We start from the raw sequence: 20512 nt of genomic DNA on the forward strand, positions 1-20512 counted from the left end.
TGGATTCTACAATAACTTTTTTTTATTTATGGTAATTAAGTAGTAGTAACTTTTATTGATCACCAAAGTAGTATTTACAATCAGTCAACCACAACTAGATTACCACAATCGGCTAATCTCAAAATAAAAATTCACACCATCTACTAGAATTCATCTAAAATACCTATTCATTAATATGATAATGAATTGACAGATTGACAAAAATAGATATAAAGTTCATATTTTATGAAAGTTGACCCAATTATTAATTAATTAATTATTAAAAAAAGAAAAGAAATGAGAATTGCCATCTCTATTCATTTTCTGTTCCCCACAAAAGAATCCAAATTTGTCAAATTAGTCCCCCACCTTTCTTCCCCAGAAAACCCCAATTACAGAGCGAGTCACTGACTCGCCAAATTAACATCTTTATCGCAAATTCAATAGCTCTTGTACTACTAATTCATCGTCTCTCTTTCAAAAAATTCATTTTGCCCCATTTATAGCATTATAACAGTTGGAATTACCCTTTTAGCCAGTAGCAACTGGGGCACCTAATTGGACTCACATGGGAAAATAGCTCTTGTAGAAGAAAAAGATTTGAAAGTTACACTTCAAAGAGCTTGAAACAAGAATCTGATCAACCAATTTGAGCCTTGTTCTTGAAAAGTGAGAGTCTTTTTCATTTTTTTTTTTTTTTTGTAATCTTTGCTATAAAGGACTTTAATGTTTGGAACTCCCAATTGAGGTCCCAACATTTCTATTTTAATTCAATTGGTTCTTTTTTTGTTTGTTGACACTGCATTTTGGATTTATTTTGCTTGGTACACACTTATATTCATCTGTGTTTGGTGAAATAGTGGCTGAAAAATAGCTCCTTTGAGGGCATTTTAAAGATTGTATATCTTTTACTCCATTTAATTTCTATTCAGGTTTCATAAATGGCATTCATGTGAAGCTTTGGACTATTTTTTTCTCTTGTTTCTTTTCTCTATAATAGAAAATTAAGTTGAATTGCATAATTGCAGGGTCTTTTCTCTATAAGGAGGTCACGGGTTCAAGTCGTGGAAACAGCCTCTTGCAGAAATGCAGGGTGAGGCTGCGTACAATAGACCCTTGTGGTCCGGCCCTTCCCCGGACTCTGCGCATAGCGGGAGCTTAGTGCACCGGGCAGCCCTTTTTTAGAAAATTAAGTTGAAGTGAACGAGTAGTAAGCTTAAAAACATTTGAATAGAATGGTTGGGAATTTTGTTGTGTTATGTATATATCCATGATGCTGAAAGGTTTTAGGTCCAAGTTTACATAGGTCGAAGTGTGCATCTCGAATTCCCTTGAAGTTTAAGCTATTGTGATAGTTAGGAGATGTGCATTTAGGCCTAAATGCTTGCTCTTCCCCTCAAGCCTCACTTTCTTGTATTGACCAAGTATGTTGAGTAATAGAACTAACATAATTGGTAAGTGTCTTTTTTATTGAGTGATAGTGATCATAACTGTCTTTCATAATTATTAGTAATGTTTTTCTTGAAAATGAGCTAAGATGAGTTACAATCAAGTATAATTTGCATCTGTTTAAACAATCTTGTTGTAGTACATTGTCTTCAGCAACGTATGACATCTAACTTGTACTTAAGCGATGTTTTTCTATTTAACTCTTCCCTCCTTATTCGCTGATGTCTGTTCGATTTAAATCCTTCCTACAATTAGCTTCTCATATTTCTCATGAGGAAACTTCGTCTCAAGTCAATTGGTTTTAGGAATTTTGGAAGAAGGATATATGCAATTTAAATTCCTTTTCATGAATAAGAATACCTGATGTTTACTCCATAACGAATTCTGAGTGTATTTTTTTTTGAGACTGGTAACATGTATATTATATATATATATATTAAACCTGCACCATAACAGTGCAGCCATACTTACAAAAACCCCACCATGCTTAGGACTACTGCTTCACAAGGAACCTATCATATCAACTAGTGATTCAGCCTCCTCTACATAGTTTTCTTCACACCAAAAGTGAAACAAAATGACACAATTCATCTTGATTTTCTGCACAGAATTGCATTTGTCTTCAAAAACTCTATTGTTCCTCTCCTTCCAAATTATCCACCAAATAACTGCTGGGACAAGTTTCCACCAACTCTTTTGTCTTACTGCTCCCCCATTATCGTTCCAGCACTTCAATAGCTCACAGCTGTTTGCCGGCATAGTCCAACTTAGTCCTACCATGTTCAAGAAAAATTGCCACAATTGTATAGTGAAAGGACAATGTATAAATAAATGGGAGTTACTTTCTCTGGCTGCATCACACAGAACACATCTAGTACATAGATGAAAACCCCTTCTCCTTAAGTTTTCCTGGGTGAGACATGCTTTCTTGCTACCAGCCAAGAGAAACATGAGACCTTATAAGTCTTCCAAATGGATTTCCATGGCCACTGATCGGATTGTGTATATTGCCTAAGCTGATAATTGTATGCTGATTTGACAGTAAAAACACCATTATTGCCATGGTTCCAGTACAAAGAATCCTCAGATGCTTTAAAACCTTGAAATTGCTCCAAGGTCTTGAATAATTCCACAGCTCTTTCCAATTCCCAATCATGTAGTAATCTTCTGAAAGTAATATTCCATCCATGTACTCCTTTAGCTGATTCAAGTTTTGCATCTGCTAGAGTAACAATATTATAGAACTCAGGAAACAAATCTTTTAAGGATCCATGCCCAAGCCAGTTGTCATGCCACAAGAGAATTTTCCTTCCATTGCCCACTTTTATACTGATATTTTCAGCCAGAGATGGCCACAATGATCTAATAGCTTTCCAAACACCAACTCCAAAGGGGCTATTAACTGTATTAGAGCACCACTCTTCTTCTGGCCATATTTATCATGCACAAACCTCCTCCATAATGCATTGACCTCCATTCTCCACAACCACTTCATAAGTAAGCTTTGATTATGGATTTTGAGATCCCTAATGCCAAGTCCTCCATCCTTCTTACTGGTGATGAGGCAGTCCCATTTAACCAAATGGATTGCTTTCCTTTCTTTGTTGCCTTGCCAAATGAAATTTCTCCTCAATGAATCTATTCTTTTTAGTACATTAGATGGGATAGAAACAGAGACATGACATATGTGGGGAGGGCATCCAGTACACTGTTGACCAAATGAAATTTCTCAAAATGAAATTTCTCCTCAATGAATCTATTCTGAGTGTATGTTACTACTGGAATTGAATTTTTCTAGGATCTGCTAGTGCATTCATAAAAGTTGGTCGGTCCTGTAGAATGCTGTGTAGATAATCTCAAGCCAATTGGTGTCTCCTTCTTCCTTGTCCCCATTTTTCTTTCTTATTTTACCTAACGGGGATTGTAAAGCCTGATCTGGCAGTAAATAGAGGTAAGAGACAGGCAAACACTTGGCCTCCAAAATTCTGACCCTGAACATGGAGAAGAAAATTCATTATGCTCTTCTTCGATTTATGATGCTTACTGCTATTGGAGCATTTTGAGAATTAATCAAGTAGATTTATTAGTGTGTATTATGTTTGCAGCAAGCTGGACTAATCATTCTGTGTATAAATTGTCATGCTGAATGCTACTTCCAAGTGGTGGGGGTGGGATGAATTCTACAATGGATGACATGAACTTAATCCATCAGGCTCAAAGGCATCATCTTGTAGTGAGAGAGATAGGAGAAGAGATTGATTTGGAAATAGGGCCTGGGGATGATGACCCTTCATTTAGTAATAATACTTTGATTAATGTTCCACCACAAGAATCTGGAGCCGAAGACCATGATGAAAGCAAGCAGATGATGATTCATCAGGCTTCCGGTGGGAATCAGGACTTGTTGAAGACCCAACCAGTGAAAAAGAAAAAGAAGGTCGTTAAAAGATGGAGAGAGGAGTGGGCAGATACATATAAGTGGGCATATGTTGATGTGAAAGATGGCACAGCAAGGATATTCTGCTCTGTTTGCAGAGAGTATGGTAGGAAGCATAGGAGGAATCCATATGGAAATGAAGGCAGTCGAAACATGCAGATGAGTGCCCTGGAGGAGCATAATAATAGCTTACTTCACAAAGAAGCTCTTCGTCTCCAAATGGCATCCAAAGATAAGATTGTTGCTGATAAACCTATATATGTTAAAGGTAATTTCCTTGTTTAGTTTTCTTGGTGGCTATATTCACCTTGTCCTTTTCACCTTTGTTTTTACCTTAAAAAATAGTATGAGACTTCTAGAGCATTGTTTATTTAATTTATCAACACCTTTTTAAGAACATGGTAACTCTTTACTACGCACCTCCTCTTTTGGTATATTGATGCTAGCTTCAGAAAGTCATCTATTATACATGGTTCAAAATTTCCACTTTGTAGTGATCTAATTTTTTTCTTTTTTTCCTTTTTTCTGTTTGGGGAGAGAGTGGGGGGGGGGGGGGTGAATTGTAATTTTTTTTGTTTTTCTAGTCGACTGTAACTGAGCACAACTTTTTTTTTTTTTTTTTTTTTGATAAGTTAGTTGTAAATATAACTTAAAGTAATGCAGAAAATAGTTTGCAGTAACTAAAGTGACACAAGATATTTTTATATTAGTTGGGATCCAATGTGTATCTTAGTCCAGTCCCCATGAGTTGCAAGGGTGTTCACTGTAGCTCTTCGTAAGTTAGTTGTTCGTACAGTGGCGGTAAAGTGTAACTCCTACGTCTACACTCAAACTCTCGTTATCTTTTTTATACAATGCCTCACCAACTATAATTTTTCTCTCCTCTCTTTTTTGAGTACACAGTAAATCACTAAGAAATACAATTCTTGTTAAAAGTGGAGCAAAAACCTTTGAGAAGTTGAGACGAAAGTCTGTCTTTCTTCGTCCCGGTGTGAGCCTTTAAATAGTCTTAGATTTGATCATTGGCTCATTGACAGATATGGCAACCCAATAGATTTGATCCTTGTAAAAAGGAATTTTGAGGATCCTATTTTCCAAGAATAAGGTTAGAGCTTTATCGCTGATTGGTCTTCCTTCTATAAACCCTTGGCAGCGAATCTTCTAGGGTTTTGGATAGTTGCAATTCTTGGTACTTCTTTCCTTGACTGGTCAGATTTGACTCGCGTTGAGATCTTTGTAATTAACTCTCAGTTAATGCTGAGTCGTCCTTCCTTAATGCTGATGCGAGAATCTCTTAATGGTACTTGAGTAATATCTTCCAATGCTTGATTGATACTCTTCCCAATTCATATGTGCTGCTTCCATAAATAAGTATTCAATTGTACTTATTTACTTCTTCTCTTTTAGTAAGTCAACTTTCCTCGTCGAGGTCTTTTTTTGTTTTCCTGCTTACACAAGTAAAACATACATTAATTCTGTCATCATTAAAACTTAACCCTAACACACTTAAATTGAAATATATGGGTTCGATGTCAGTATTAAGAGAAGCTATTTCGTTAATATCTAAGCAAGAACTTGTAAATTCTTATAACTAAGAGGCCAATGGTGCACGGTTCGAAACGTGATGGATAATGGGCCTACCCCTCTACCCTTCACTTAAATACTAGGCTTTTGCCACAGGTTCAAACCCATGATGCGCGCCTAACCCACACATCACGCACTACACTCCTATCACTAGATCAAAACCCGAGGGGCATCTTCCCGTATAAGTGTTTTTTGATGAAGTTAGGGTAATTCATTAAAAAGCACCCAGAAGATGAAAGAAAAAGATTACAAGAATGCCTGCTCATATACACAAAAAAAATCTAGTCTATCACTAAGGAGCAGACACAGCCCAAAAATTGAACACAGCAAGTTACAGGGGCCTGATTGAGCCAACTAAACATATTCAGTAAGCATTTTGCTTTGAGTAGATGAGTATCTTCCCACATAAGTCTTTTTCATTTCATTCTTGTTATATCCCTTTGGAAGATTATACCTTATACTTATGGGAAAGTTCAGAAGTTTCTAGAACAGGTTTATCCAGTATGCTTGCATGTATTTGTATGACTATTGAGTGGCCAAATAAATTAATTAACATACTACATTGACTCTTATGTTGAGAAGTCTTTGTGCGAATGGTGGGTAATCTTCTATTCCAAATTGAGGGATGGAGTTGTAAATTTGTGACTAGTGTAGTTTAGCATCATTGGGACATCTTTGTTTAATTCTTTGCGCTTTATTTTGTAAAACAAAGACAATAACCACTGAAATCAATTTGTTCCCACCTTCAATGTTCACGCATATATTTTCACTGAAGAATACATTGTCATTTCACAAGTCATTTTTATTTATTTATTGTTGGTTGGGTTGGGGGGGGGGGGGGGGTTGTTCCGAGGGACTGAGATACTTTGCTGACTTCTTTATTGCTGTTGAAATCCGTAAAAAGCTCTTATGTCAAAAACGGCTGGATCGATCATTGAAGCTGCACTGAAAAGGGATCCTCATGAACTAGAATTCATACAGTCTGTTCAAGAAGTGGTTCATGCTTTAGAAAGAGTCATTTCAAAAAACTCAAGGTAAGTGTCTTGAACTCAAACCATATGTATGAAAGTAATCATTACAACTCTGATAAGAGAAACTTTACTATGTGTTAGTTATGTAAGCACCATGGAACGGTTATTAGAACCTGAGCGCACAATTATTTTTCGAGTACCGTGGGTTGATGATAGGGGTGAGACGCATGTGAACCGTGGGTTTCGGGTTCATTTCAATCAGACTCTAGGTCCATGCAGGGGTGGTCTCCGATTCCATCCATCAATGAACTTGAGTATTGCCAAATTTCTTAGCTTTAGTCAGGTGATTTTCTGCCATCTATCTTAGTCTTCTAATTTTACTTGTGAACACAATTGCTATAAAGAGTACAAGCGATTGCTGTATCTTTTTCCCATCTAATCTTTTTGATGAAGGTGTAATGTGAAGTTGAGTTGGGAAAGTTAGCTGCCTCTCATAATGTTTGATTTGCTCTCGTCTGGTAGACTTTGAAAAATGCCTTGTCGCCGTACCGACTTGGGGGTTCTTCAGGCGGAAGTGATTTTGATCCTAAAGGCAAAAGTGATGGTGAGGTATGTGTTTATCTTTAACCATGTTGATTTCTAGTCACAAATTTATTTTCAAGTGTTAGACTTTCTTCTGCAATGCTCCTCGAAGTTGTTTGGCATTGTGGCATAGTAATAGTAGTAGTTGCTATTGTGTTTTTTAAACCTTCTTCTATTTTCTGCTGTCTTCACTGTAGGTCATGCGATTTTGTCAGAGTTTTATGAATGAATTGTATCGTTATTTGGGTCCTGAAAAGGTAGCTAATGACTAATGTCTACATCTATTTTTCACTTCAGTTTCCTGTCAAACCAGATCTAGTTTCTGTAATTTGATTTATTATCTGATCAAGTAGGATCTTCCTTCGGAGGAGATGGGTGTTGGTACTCGAGAAATGGGATTTTTGCACGGACAATATCGCCGACTGGCTGGTCATTCGCAGGTGAAGATGGTTAATTTTCTGATTTTTGTGATCTTATTCCTCTGGTACTTCCACCTCTTTCTTTTCCTGCATCTAGTGTGGCAATGGATAAAAATTGTATCAAGACCAGACAAGCTAAGTTCTAGGTGAACATAACATAATGCTAAGTTAACAATCTCTTATTAACAATACTTATCTTAGCGGTTTTCATTATCTTTATTGTTGGTGACACCATATTTTAAAATAATGCCAGTTATTTTCTTGGGGAGCGTCATATAAATGTTGTATCTTACTAGGGTAGAAAAAAATATCCGGAAGCACTAATTACATGTTTTGTGTTGTGGAGTCTGGGAGGGTAGGATGTATGCAGACCTTACCCCTACCTTTGTGGGGAGAGGTTGTTTCTGATAGATCCTCGGCTCAAAAGAAATGTACCAACGGAGGATTGTAAAAAAAAAAAAAAAAGAAGCAAAATAGCAAGATACAAGACACGTGCATCAACAGATAGTAATACACGTCGAAGAGAAAGAGAACGATGCGATAACTAAATAATATTACTAAAAAGAAGAAGAGGAGAGGTGGAGGCTAGCCCCTACCTCTCCCACACGAAGTGCGACAACACTCAACTATCTACTAACCTTCTACCTTAATTCTCGACCTCCATACCTTCCTATCATGCCCTCAGTTAGTTGAAGTTGTGCCATGTCCCGTCTAATCACCTCCCCTCCAGTTCTGCTTTGGCCTATGTCTACCTGTCCTAACTCCTGCTACAACCAATCTCTCACACCTCCTCATTGGCGCATCCTCGCACCTCGTCCTCACATGTTCGAACAACTCAACCTCTTTTACCTCATCTAGGTCAATGAACACCATGTGTAAGTCCTCCTTCTTATCCCTCTACTGCTCCAACAATCTCCTTACAAGATGGATGACTTCTGTAGTCGATCGCTCGCCTCGACGTGAATCCGAATCAATTCTCGGAGATAGACACACCCCTCCTCGTCCTCATCTCGTCCACCCTCTCCCATACTTTCATTGTGTGGCTTAGTAGCTTGATACCCCTATAATTATTGTCATTCTGAATATACCCCCCAGTTCTTGTACAACGGAACCATAGTATCGAAAAAATCGACTTTGTTGATTTGATTTGATGATTTATAAATTTTAAAAATCGATATACATGATTTGATCTGGTAAATGTAAAAAGTAAAAAGCGAACCAAATGAAATCTTATTGCAAATTAGTTCTTTGCCTGCTCCAAGCAAGTTTGTCATATGTCGTTTTCTTCCTCAACTAACATATATATATATTGATAGAGATGTATACGATCTCATAAATAATTGCTCCTTCTTTCTCAATTATATTGGTAGCTGAAAATTAGTAAAAGATAAAATCAGCATTGAATAATATTTCCATTTTCGTTTACTAAAATAAAAATAGTAGTTTCCACGTCGACGAATAAAAAGGGACTGCCTGGTTATGGATGAAAACCAGCATCCAGTAAAGCGGAAGAAAATTTGACAAACCCATTTCGGGACGCTTGTTTAAGTCCACAAAGGGACTGATTCAGGCGGCAAACTGAGTTCTCCCCCTTGGAGAATATCCATGAGGGAGAGACATGCATACTTCCTTTTTGGAACATGTTAAGGTTTTACGCTCTAACTCACCTTCACAGCTCTTGGTGTCGTCGCACCTAAGTTGTCATTCTTTCCACTGTCTGATTGCAGGAGAGGGTCACGTGGATGGTTAAGTTAGGAGCAAGATTCGATACTTGCTTAGCCAACACATCTTTGCATTGCTTTCCCTCCAAATATGTCTCAATTCACACCTGCAATCCCTTCTCATTAGCTCTCTGATTCTCAGAATAATATTAAAATGTGAATCCTCAGGCCCATCCATTGTGCAACTTCTGTATAGAAACCAGGGAGTCCGTCTCAATGTGAATCTATAACCCTCCTCCCAGAAGCTAGTAGTTTGGCTAAAAACAGATAATCAGAAGAAAATGATTGGGCAGGGATGCACAACAGGTACTTGCAAACCAACACAAGAGAAAAGAATTATGTTCACCCTCGGCAATACGCACTTGATAGTACTGCGACTGGAAATCAAACTTCATGAAGTATCGTGCTTCACTCAACTGATTGAAAAGGTCTGCAATTAAGAGGCATAAAGTACTTGTTCTTGATGGTCTCTTTTTTCAGCTCTATAATTGATTTAAAACCTTATCGCCATCATGCTTCTTCTGAAACAGAACCGGCGTTCCGAATGTTTATAGTTTTTGGTAAACTCCACTATAGCAGGAGAAAGCACTTCGTGCAAGTTCCTGCTATCTGGATGAGGCAGCGAGTTGAATATGAGGGCTTTCATATAGCTTTAGAAGAGTGCTTGACAGAGACCTTAACGCTAGTGATAAACCGTCTTTCATAACCAAATAAACTGTCTAAGGTGAGGATCCAAGATTGATGGGTATAGAATTTGGTGGTACTTTTTATTGATCACAAATCGCTTCGTTATTGCACTGTACTCGTTTTGCAGGATCAGCTCTTAGATGCAAAAAATCAAATGATGAAGGGAAAAAATGTCAGATTGAAACGCCGAAGCTGGGCTAAGAAGAATAGATATGAATGACGAAATGAGGTTTTCCCCCTTAACTTAGTCAGACTAGCATGAAGCTTACCTAGGAATTAGGAAGATGAAAGAAAGAAAGAAAAGCAGAAAAAAGGATACCTCATAGACCATAAGGGCATAGATCGACAAGGTCCAAGAAAAGAAAGTACCCGCAGCAGAATCAGAAGACCTTTAGTAGATTGTTTTTAGGTCCAAGCGATGAATCAGAAATCTTCCTTGCGTCTACAAGCAAGAGTCTCCTAAGATTTCGCAAGGGAAAGGTTGCCAACTTGGGATACGTTGCGTCAAGGAATAGGAAGTTGCCTCTAGTAGATTGCCCTTTCTTTTCCTTCCCTGGGCTAGGTAACTGCGGGGCATTTTTCTGCTTTGTGGAGTCAACTTGTCTTCCCCAAAGCGAAACCCATGTATAAAGTAGTGTCTGTATATGCACCTACAGTTACAGATACAGAAGGTGCAATTGGAACACTAAGATCATTGGGTGAAAGAACACTGTGATTACACGATGGGTAAGGTGCAGAGCTACACTCTAAAGACATATTCACTAGATTCCGATCTTGCCGTTGCTCTGTATAGTCCTATTGGAGGCCAATACAATACTCTTAACAGTTCCTGCGTTGATTGATGACGAATTACCTACTCCCTTTCCATACCGGGTCTAAGGGTATAGTCTATTTTATAATATACTCTTCTTCTATCACAGAAATAGCTAAATTGGAAATTGAACCCTATAAGCACTTCACTGAAACTATAAAGAACAACAAGAGCAATACCTCTCAGGTTAAAACAGGAACAACAGGGCAGTCATTTTTTTTTTTTTTTTTTGATGAAGTAATGTGTTTCATTGAAAGGCATCAAGAAGATGCAAAGTTACAGGAGGCTAATTACAAAAGAACAAAAGTATAGGAGAACATTGTTTGCCCCAAACCAATGTCTCAATCAAGAACCAAAGTGCTAATAAAATCCAAAAACTGTCGTGGACTAGTTACTGGGGACAGCATTGTCCAACAAAATAGAATCACTAAACATTTAGCTTTAAGCGAATAACTTGGAGTTGAGATGCCATCAAAACACATTCTGTTTCTCTCATTCCAAAGACTCCAACAAACAGCAGCAGGGATCATCAACCAGGTTTTTTTGATGGTCTTATCAGCTTTCCAAAGACTCCAACTCACATATGCCTCTCTAAGATTCTGAGGCATCACCCAACTTAATCCAAAAATATTGAAAACCATGCTCCAAAAATTAAAAGCTACTGGACAGTGAAGAAGTAAATGGTTGACCGTTTCCAGCTGACACTTGCAAAAATAGCATCTGTTGACCAGTTCACGTCCTTTCCTGTTAAGATTGTCTATTGTAGGGATGGCATTGTTGAGCGCTATCCAGATGAAGCACTTAACTTTAGGAGGTAATTTGGTCCTGCAAATCAATTTCCATGGCCAAGAGTCAATTACCAAATCTTGGTTGCCGAGATGCCTATAGCATTCTTTAATTGAGAAGATACCTTTACTGCCCCCATCTTATTCTGTCTGAAGTACTTGCATCAATGCTGAATGTTTCCACCTTGGCTAGTAATTCCAGCAGGTCGTCTAACTCCCAATCTTGAGGGTGTCTTCTGAAGTGCACATCCCAGAAATTGTTGCTTCTATTTTGGGCAATTGAGGAGGTCTTGTCCAGTGCCATATTGAATAGCCCAGGGTACTCTTCCTTTAAAATGTAGTTGCCTATCCACTTGTCTTCCCAGAATTTCACATGATCTCCATTGCCAGGCTTGAAAAGGACCTTTTGGAAGAATTCATTGCCAAGTTTGCTGATATATTTCCATAGCCCTACTTCATAGGGAGCATTAGATATCTGCGTGCTCCGGTTATCCTTTGCCCCATGAATTGATTTGACCACCTCTTTCCATAGGCTCGGTTTTTCCGTACCATATCTCCAAAGCCACTTCATTAATAAGCTTTTGTTGTGAGCAGACAGATCCCTCATCCCCAGCCCTCCTTCACACTTTGGTTTCAGAACTGTGTCCCACTTTATTAGATGAAGCTTCTTGGAGTTACTATTGCCTTCCCATAAGAAGTCTCTCCTGATCTTATCCAGTTTTTCTAGCACCTCACCAGGAATAGGAAACAAAGACATGAAATAAGTGGGGATGCTATCAAGAACACTGCTGATTAGAGTAACTCTGCCCCCTAGAGACAGGTATTGAAGTTGCCAAGAAGTCAGTTTTTTTTTTTTCTTCAAATTTTTCCACAACCCCATTCCAAATTTCACAATTTTTGAAATTTGCCCCCAAAGGAAGACCTAGATAAGTGCTAGGAAGAGACCCAATGTTGCATCCCATAATACCAGCCAGTTCATCAATGTTTAGAACATTGTTGACTGGGTATATAATGCTCTTCAACGTGTTAATATGTAACCCTGACAAGGCTTCAAAGAGAAGAAGAGTGAGATTTAAGAATTGAATTTGAGTCTTTTCAGCTTCACAGAAGACCAATGTATCATCAGCATACAGAAGATGTGAGACCGTGACTATGCTTCCAGTGTTTGTGCTACCAACACTGAACCCCTGTATCCATTGCATCTGGATGTCCTTCTCCATCATATTGCTTAATCCTTCCATAGCTAGAATAAACAAAAAGGGGGAGAGGGGGTCACCTTGCCTAATCCCTCTCCGAGGAGAGAAAAAACCTACCGGACCTCCATTTATCAACACAGAATATTTAACAGTAGAAATACTGTATCGTATCCATCTTAATCATTTCTCACCAAACCCCATTTAGAAGTCTAAACTAAGAAAGACTTAGGGACCACTTAGGGATGATAAGAGCCGTAGTCACAAAGCAAAAGAAGTTGTCGGAGGCGATGCGACGATACTCACCTCAACCTCTCTGGCGGTATTAGCTACCAGATTCATTTAGTGATAGCCTAATAAAACGAAAATGGAAAATATTATTCAATGCTGATTTTATCTTTCACTCATTTCGAGCTGCCAATATAATTGAGAGAGAAGGGGCAATTATTTATGCACAATACTTGTGATCGTCATCTCTGTCACTATATCCGTTAGTTGAGCAAGAAAACGACACATAACATCCTTGCCCGGAAGGGCAAAGAACTAATTTGCAATAAGATTTCCTTTGGCTCACTTTTTAGTTTTTATATTTACCCGATCAAATCATGTATGCTGATTTTTTAAATTATAAATCAAATCTAATCAACAAATTCGATTTTTCCGGTCTCGGTTTTTTCGGTCTTTTCATATTCTTTTTTTCGGTAAAGGTCTCCATAACACAAAACATGTAGTTAGTGCTTCCAAATATTTCATCTATCCTAGTAAGAGACAACAATGATATGGCGCTTCCCAAGAAAATAACTGGCATTATTTTACAATATCGTGTCACCCAGCAATAAAAATAATGAAAATACCCCTAAAATAAGTATTGAGTTAGCATAGACAAATTGCCTGGAAACCCCCCCCCAAAAAAAAGAGCGGGTTCAAAGAAAGCTTTCTCAATTGGATTACGAAGTCTCCTATTCTCTTATGATCTCATTGGGTTGAAGGAGTAACAGTTCATGGAAAAGGCTCAGATACTTCTCAACAAAAAGCTATTAATTAGAGTTGGCTTTGCTGTTGATCTGATGAGGAACACCTTATCAGCTAGTCAATTGAGAATTCTAAGGTGCATGCATTTCCGTCGTGAGTCCACCAAGCACTTGGTGGTATTCTTTTCGAGCTGCTTCGATAGTTTGGGCATGTTACAAGAAGTTGTTAAGCAAGTTTTTTATTTTATGGTTTTAGTGCTTCATTTGCACTTGAAAAAGGAATTAATACTCCGGTTGCCGGTTCTTGTGATTCACTTTTCCATTTAGGTATGTCTCAAAATGTTTGACTCACTTCCAAAGATAGTGGTTCACATCTGCTAAGAATTTCAAAACAATGATGTGGCGTACTATTATCGAAATAAATAGGTAGCTCTTTATACTTGATGTGACAAACCGTGTCACATAAAAAGCTCGTAGTAAATATTGGTTTGCATGTATGTATATGGAAGTTGTTTGGTTGTCCTTGTAATTAGTCAAGATACGGGTAACAATTATGCAGCGGTCTTAGTCCTTTCCTTTAGGGGTTCTAACTCCTCTATCCACGTCTCTAATTGTCTATACGGTCATGGTGTAACACCTGTTAATAGCTGTGCCAATCATAGAAACGAAGCATAGTCCTGAAGCACTTGATGTTGCTTAGATGTTAAGACTAGATAATCAACATTTCTTTATGAGTCCATTGAGAAGACCAAAATGAACTGTTTGCATTTGTGTTATTATTTGGAGTAAACAGAGTTATGTTAATGATGCTGAAGTAGTGATAGAACTTCACTTTAAGAATAGAAAGGGATACTTTGTAAGTACTTTTGACAGAACCTTCTTAGTGCTATATTTATATTACAGTTACCTTTTCTCAATAAACATCATGCGTGAACCGCCAGATTTGGTGGCTTTGAATAAGAAGTTTACTCTAGACCTTTTTTCTTTGACTGAATATTGTACATATCCAAATGGTTATAAACATTCTCCTTTCCCTTTCTCCTCTCTCTTTCCTTTTCAATTATATGAATTATTGAATTGATGCACGTTTCATGTTATGCAGGGAAGTTTTACAGGACCTAGAGTAAATTGGTCAGGCTCCAGTCTTCGAACTGAGGCAACTGGCTACGGATTGGTGAAGTCTCTTTCTTTCTCTGTTGGTTTTGCATTGTTAAATACTTGTCTCGTTCCCGCCAACTAATTTGTCTTGCAATGTTCAGGTTTTCTTTGCACAGCTTATACTTGCAGACATGAACAAAGAACTAAAAGGATTAAGGTACCATGTCTTCCAGATGACAGATTTCCTTGTGTGTGAAATCAGAAATATAAGAGAAAAATAGCCTATATCTGAGGCTTATTTTACTGATTTTCATGAATGGCAATATCAGTGGATCTGTTTGCTATTATAAGCACACCTACATCATGGGTGCAGCTGAAAAATGGAAAACTTGCTAGAATTCATCGAGATCTTTGTCAGAGGACATGATTGGGTAGCATGTAGATATTTATGCCGTCCCACTCGATCATCATATTTTACGGTCTTCAGCTTTAGTTCATGTGTGGATCTTCCAGTTTGAAAGCGGGATGGTTTCACAAGCACTTGAACATTCATCAAAGTCCGGAATACATAGAGGTCCATTTAAATGGATACTGAAAGCCAGCAATTTTTCAAATCTTGTGCATATTTTGAGAAATTATCATCTGTAACACCCTTATTAATAGTTTTAAGTATACACACCATAGGCAGCACTTTATTGGGTTATCATAACCTGTCCCCTCCAAGGCATATATATTTTGGGCTTCAAAACTATTTGCATAAGCAGGTATTAAAGTAGAAAAGAAAAAGCTGTTTGCTCTTGATATTTGCTGATATATGAGAGGTATCTTGTATGGCTGTTTCCATTGCACCTCGGCGTCAAAGTACTGTAATGTCTATTAGCAGTTCTCCTCCCATCTTATTGCCTTTAAGTACGAGTTTCTTTCCTCCCATGATTATCATTGGTAGATATCTATTTTGAGCTTCATAGCTACAGATGATATGGCACCCGGTAACTGTGTTATTACTTGTTATCCTGACTTTAGGTTTTCCGTCTGTGATCTCGGTGATGACGTTGACTAATTTTCCTAGGGTTTCTGTATTTTACTGAGCTGAGGCAAAAGGTTATCTAGATTGAGTAGGATGAAGTCAAATAGTTCAAAGCAGAGGTACTGGAACAATTTCAATTTAGCCAATGAAAAATCTGTTTGGCCACTTTTTTTGGGATGAAACAACTAAAAAGAGATTAAACATGATGATGGAAGGAACACCACAGTATCTTAAAATTTGAGATTGTTAACAAAACTTATTGTTCTCTTTGGCTTTGTCCCTGCTTTCTTCGAGGATGTAATAAATTCCTTTGGTTTCCGCTTGTCTTTATGTTCAGGTGTGCAGTTAGCGGTTCTGGAAAGATTGCAATGCATGTCCTAGAGAAGCTTATTGCTTATGGGGCCGTTCCCATCACCGTATCTGGTAAACTTTCTGATTTCTTTTGAATGTTTTCAGCTTGCACTGACCACTGCAAGCATATTCAGATCCAGGATTTGAAGTTTATGGCTTCCTACTACAATCTCAAGTTAATATACAATAATAACTGAGTTCGCAGTTAAATTTTTATAGATATTTAGTGAATTTCTTAATACAAATACAGTGTTTGGGCAAAAGCTGCTGGGTTCACGTGAACCTAGTACTTTCAGGTCAGACCCCTCTCTGACTGAGAGGTATTCTATCAAAAATCTGTATTCCAATAACAATTGGTACAGTCTGCAACCTACCTTATTCATTCAAGTGAATATTATTGCTTCGCTTAGAGCTTACCATTTAGGGATTACTGAGCAGTCAGTCTATGCTTGTAATAGATTCTCTTCTGGAAGGTGAGAGTGAGAGCTCATTGCGCCACTAATATGGTGCAGATACAATAAGATACTTAGATTATTAAGTTTGCAAGTTACGATTTTACAGACGCAAAGGGTTATCTGGTGGATGATGATGGATTTGATTTCTTGAAGATATCTTTCCTGAGAGACATCAAAGCTCAGCAGAGAAGCTTAAGGTTTGTTTCCTCTTTTTCTTCTTTTTTCTTTTTTCACAATTGCTGTGCAGACAAATACCTTTATTTGGAAAAATGGCATACTTATAAGTATTTTTGCAGAGACTACTCAAAGACTTATGCTCGCTCAAAGTACTATGATGAAGCTAAGCCTTGGAGTGAAAGGTGTGATGTTGCATTCCCCTGTGCCTCACAGAATGAAATTAATCAATCTGACGCCAGTAACTTGGTTAACTCTGGTTGTCGTATACTTGTAGAAGGTAGTGGTCAACATCCTGTTATCATTCTCACTTGTTTGTCATTATTGGCCATGATCCTACCGGTATAATGAGTGGTGTAATTGACGTGTTTTTATGTTACCACTTTTAACTGTATTGCCGTTCGTTTTTAGGCTCCAGTATGCCATGTACCGCTGAAGCAGTTGACGTTTTGAGGAAGGCTAATGTACTAGTTGCTCCTTCTATGGCTGCTGGTGTGGGAGGGGTAAGGTCTTCTGTTCTCGACTACTCTCTGTTCGTGATATGTAACTTATTTGTTGAAAAAGAGCAACCACTACCTGAATTTGCTTCGGAGGTCATCTTCTTTATGTATATCCTATTAAATGATTTGAAGATTTAGCATTATGGCTTTCTACTATCTTTTGCTTTAATTCAAAGTATGCTTATGCTTCCGCGTGGCAGTGATATTGGCATCGCATATGCCAACATGGGTAAGATATAATGCTATAGTAGGTAATTTCAAACTCGAGTATCGACTTTGTTGATGGATTGTATTGGCAAGGCTAAGGATGAAACATCTTGGTATCAAAAAAGAAAGAGGTTCATTCCTGTGAACTGCATCTTGGTATCAGAGAAGAAAAAGGTTCATTCCTGTGAACTCGTGATAGGAATGAGAGTTGGAAGCCACATTCTCTTCATCCGGTCCCAGTTTTACTCTTACACAAGAAAGAATTTTGGTGTCTCTCCCGAAGTTCACTGGCTTTCTGCGAGGGCATACAACATTTTTGATGTCCTATTAATGCTTGACAAAAGATTCATTTCCAATTTCTTCCATAATCTTCTTTTTACTTGATTAATTTTTCCATTATTAATGTCTTATTTTTGACATCTTCTTTATGAGATAGAGCTTGTGAATTAGTAGTTTTATGAAGCTTGTGTTAGACAAAAGTTTAGCAAGAAAGTTAGTGCAACAAGCACGAAGCACCAATTTGTATGCTCAGAATAAACATGACTAGGTTTCCCATATTTTCTTCTGTTATGGATTGCTGCAAGTTGATTGTGCCCATTTTCTTAGATTGATAAAATTTCTGACTATCAAACGCAGGTTGTTGCAGGGGAACTTGAACTGAAAGAGTGTAATTTAAACTGGTCTCCGGAGGATTTTGAGTCTAAATTACAGGTAAACACTTAAATCTTGATGCAGAAATGGTGTCTTTTTCTCTTCTTTCTTTTTTTTTTTTTTTTGGTTTGTGGGTTTGGGTTGGGGGGGGGGGGGGTGACTGTCAGAGGTGTCAATGTGATAAAACTTGTCAGTTTGTAAGGGATAATCGAATATATTTAGTTGGAGCAAGTGCCCATCATCTTCATGTAGTATTTATCATGCTTATTGACCTTAACATTAATGTTTGCTGGAGTCAATTTTGAAAAAATACCCTCGCGCTATTCACTTCATGAAGTATTTATCATGCTTACAACAACAGCAACATACCCGTTGAAATCCCACAAAGTGGGGGAGGGGGAGGGTAGAGTGTACACAGACCTTACCCCTACCTTGGGAGGTAGAGAGGTTATTTTCGGTAGACCCTCGATACAAGGACAAGTATTTATCATGCTTATTGACCTTAAATATTCTGTACCAACACAAATTATCTCAAGATAGGTTTAATATAGTAGCAGGCTAGCAGCATCATTTTTCTTGCAGGTGCTTCTTTTGTCTGTTTTCCATTTTGATGCAAATGTCATACTTAGTTACACTGAGGTTGGATCTCTTGCTTTCTGCAGGAGGCTATGAAACAGACATTCCAGAGAGCCCTAAAAGCAGCAGCTGATTTTGGTTATCAAAAGGAAAGTCCAGAGTAAGTTTTTAGAACTAGCACCACAAAAGATTAGCGTGAGCAGTTATACACATTCTTGCTGATTTAGTAAGTAGATGCATACAGTAATTATATTAAATGGTTAGAAGGAAATTGTTCCCGTGATAGGCGTTGCCTGAGTGGATTTTTTCTTATTCAAACGTGCTTGGTTCAATAGGTTGTTGTCTTCTAATATTTGCAGGGCGTTGGTCCATGGAGCAGTGATCTCCGCTTTCTTAACGATTGCCAATGGTATGGTGGACCAAGGATGTGTATAAATTGCAGCTTTTTCTTGATGTAGCTTCATATCGATATCTAAATAACATTTTCATTTGGCATCAATAACGAAGAAAGAGTTCTGGTGGGATCCATTGCATCGTCGGGCTACTTTCATGATCTTGCACAGTGCTTGGTGGTGTAGATGGTGAGAGGAATATATGTTTATCATTGTAATGTACATGTATCATGTAGGTGAGTTGATGTCAAAAACTTTGGTAGGATTCTCTTCATTTTTTAGGTTAGCTAGGTTATGTTAGCTGGTGAAAGACAGAAGTAATTGTGAAAGCAAACACTATTTATCGTGGAGTTAGTTTTCAGGAATGAAAATCCTATAACTTGGATGGACTTCAACAAACCTTTTCAAAGTTAAAAAGCGAAATGTCTTTTTGGCAACTATTCACCCTATAGTTGAGAACAAAAAAAAAAAAAAAAAAAAAAAAAAAAGCCTTTTTGGTAATTTCATGATTAAAAAAAGAAAAAAAAAAAAGAAATGCCTTTCATTGTCCATGTTCTTGGATAAGAATAATGATCTACCAATATCAAAATTTTGGATGGCACACTCATTGCTCTCTCAAGAACAAGGGAGAAAAATTAAAGAAAACAAACAAAAGAAGATAAAACTGGCCTTCAGACACTACATGCACATAGCGCATTTTTTTGCGCGGACTGCCCTTCTTTTGGGGTGGTCTTTAAATTTTGCCCCTCAAATTTAATAGTCTTTTAAATTTTATATCTCATATTTGTGTGCTTTAAGTTGTGCGCTTCGTTTGAAAAGGTGGGCAAATACATGAAGTTACGGGTTCGAACTCCCGCTCAAGCATAAAATAAAAAAATAATTTCGCAAGGCAGATCGGGGAGTGTATGCGGATCCGCATACAATCTTTAAGGAAAAGCTAAAGTTACGCCGGATCGGCATACTAAAAATCCTGCTCCATAAGGCGAATTTTTCTAAGACATAGTTTAGTTATGCCTTAGGGGCGGAATTTTTTAGTTAAGGCATAACAAAATTATGCCCCATAAGGCAAGAATTTTTTCTTAAGGCATAGACTTTGTCTTATAAGGCAAAGTTTAAGTTATGCGTTAAGGAAAAGTTCCGCCTTATGGGCATACTTTTAGTTATGTCTTTAGGCATACTTTTAGTTAATGCATAACTAAAAGTTTATCTTGAAAAGTAAAAATAAAATAATATATATATATATATATGCCTCAAGGCAAAGTCTGCCCCCTCCGGCATACTTTTAGTTAAACATAACCAAAAGTCTGCCCCTTCCGGGAGACTTTTAGTTAAACATAACTAAAAGTCACGGAGAAAGCATAGCAAAATTTAAACTTTGTCTTATAAGGCAAACTTTTAGTTATGCCTTAAGGAAAACTTACGCCTTATATAGGCATACTTTTAGTTATGTTTTATAGGACACACTTTTAGTTAAAACATTACTAAAAGTTTA

General features: G+C 37.6%; 1 protein-coding gene across 5 annotated transcripts; it reads left to right on the forward strand.

The window, feature by feature from the left end:
• Window positions 1-283: 283 nt before the first annotated feature.
• Window positions 284-19409, forward strand: LOC132063240 (uncharacterized). Of its 5 annotated transcripts, none has more exons than XM_059455701.1 (17): window positions 284-648; window positions 1008-1186; window positions 3534-4133; window positions 6354-6483; window positions 6562-6763; window positions 6943-7029; window positions 7200-7259; window positions 7356-7442; window positions 14692-14763; window positions 14849-14904; window positions 16052-16137; window positions 16627-16717; window positions 16817-16974; window positions 17106-17197; window positions 18038-18112; window positions 18715-18788; window positions 18988-19409. In XM_059455701.1, exons 3-17 carry the CDS (start codon window positions 3575-3577, stop codon window positions 19061-19063), a joined length of 1905 nt encoding a protein of 634 aa, XP_059311684.1. In that variant the 5' UTR covers window positions 284-648; window positions 1008-1186; window positions 3534-3574; the 3' UTR covers window positions 19064-19409. The 5 variants fall into 5 exon arrangements, with proteins under 5 accessions (XP_059311684.1, XP_059311686.1, XP_059311685.1 ...); XM_059455703.1 differs by having other exon boundaries at window positions 1008-1178; XM_059455702.1 differs by having other exon boundaries at window positions 1008-1072.
• The last annotated feature ends 1103 nt before the right edge of the window (window positions 19410-20512 follow it).

This window comes from Lycium ferocissimum, chromosome 7 (assembly GCF_029784015.1).
Source record: "Lycium ferocissimum isolate CSIRO_LF1 chromosome 7, AGI_CSIRO_Lferr_CH_V1, whole genome shotgun sequence".
Classification (NCBI taxonomy): Eukaryota; Viridiplantae; Streptophyta; class Magnoliopsida; order Solanales; family Solanaceae; genus Lycium; species Lycium ferocissimum.

Excerpts from the sequence above, each read along its gene's own strand:
- LOC132063240 (XM_059455701.1), top strand. The coding sequence starts at position 3,575 with ATGCTACTTCCAAGTGGTGGGGGTGGGATGAATTCTACAATGGATGAC. Across the intron at positions 6,764-6,942 it reads AATTTCTTAGCTTTAGTCAG|ACTTTGAAAAATGCCTTGTC; the intron begins GTGATTTTCTGC and ends CTCGTCTGGTAG. Across the intron at positions 18,113-18,714 it reads ATTTTGAGTCTAAATTACAG|GAGGCTATGAAACAGACATT; the intron begins GTAAACACTTAA and ends TGCTTTCTGCAG.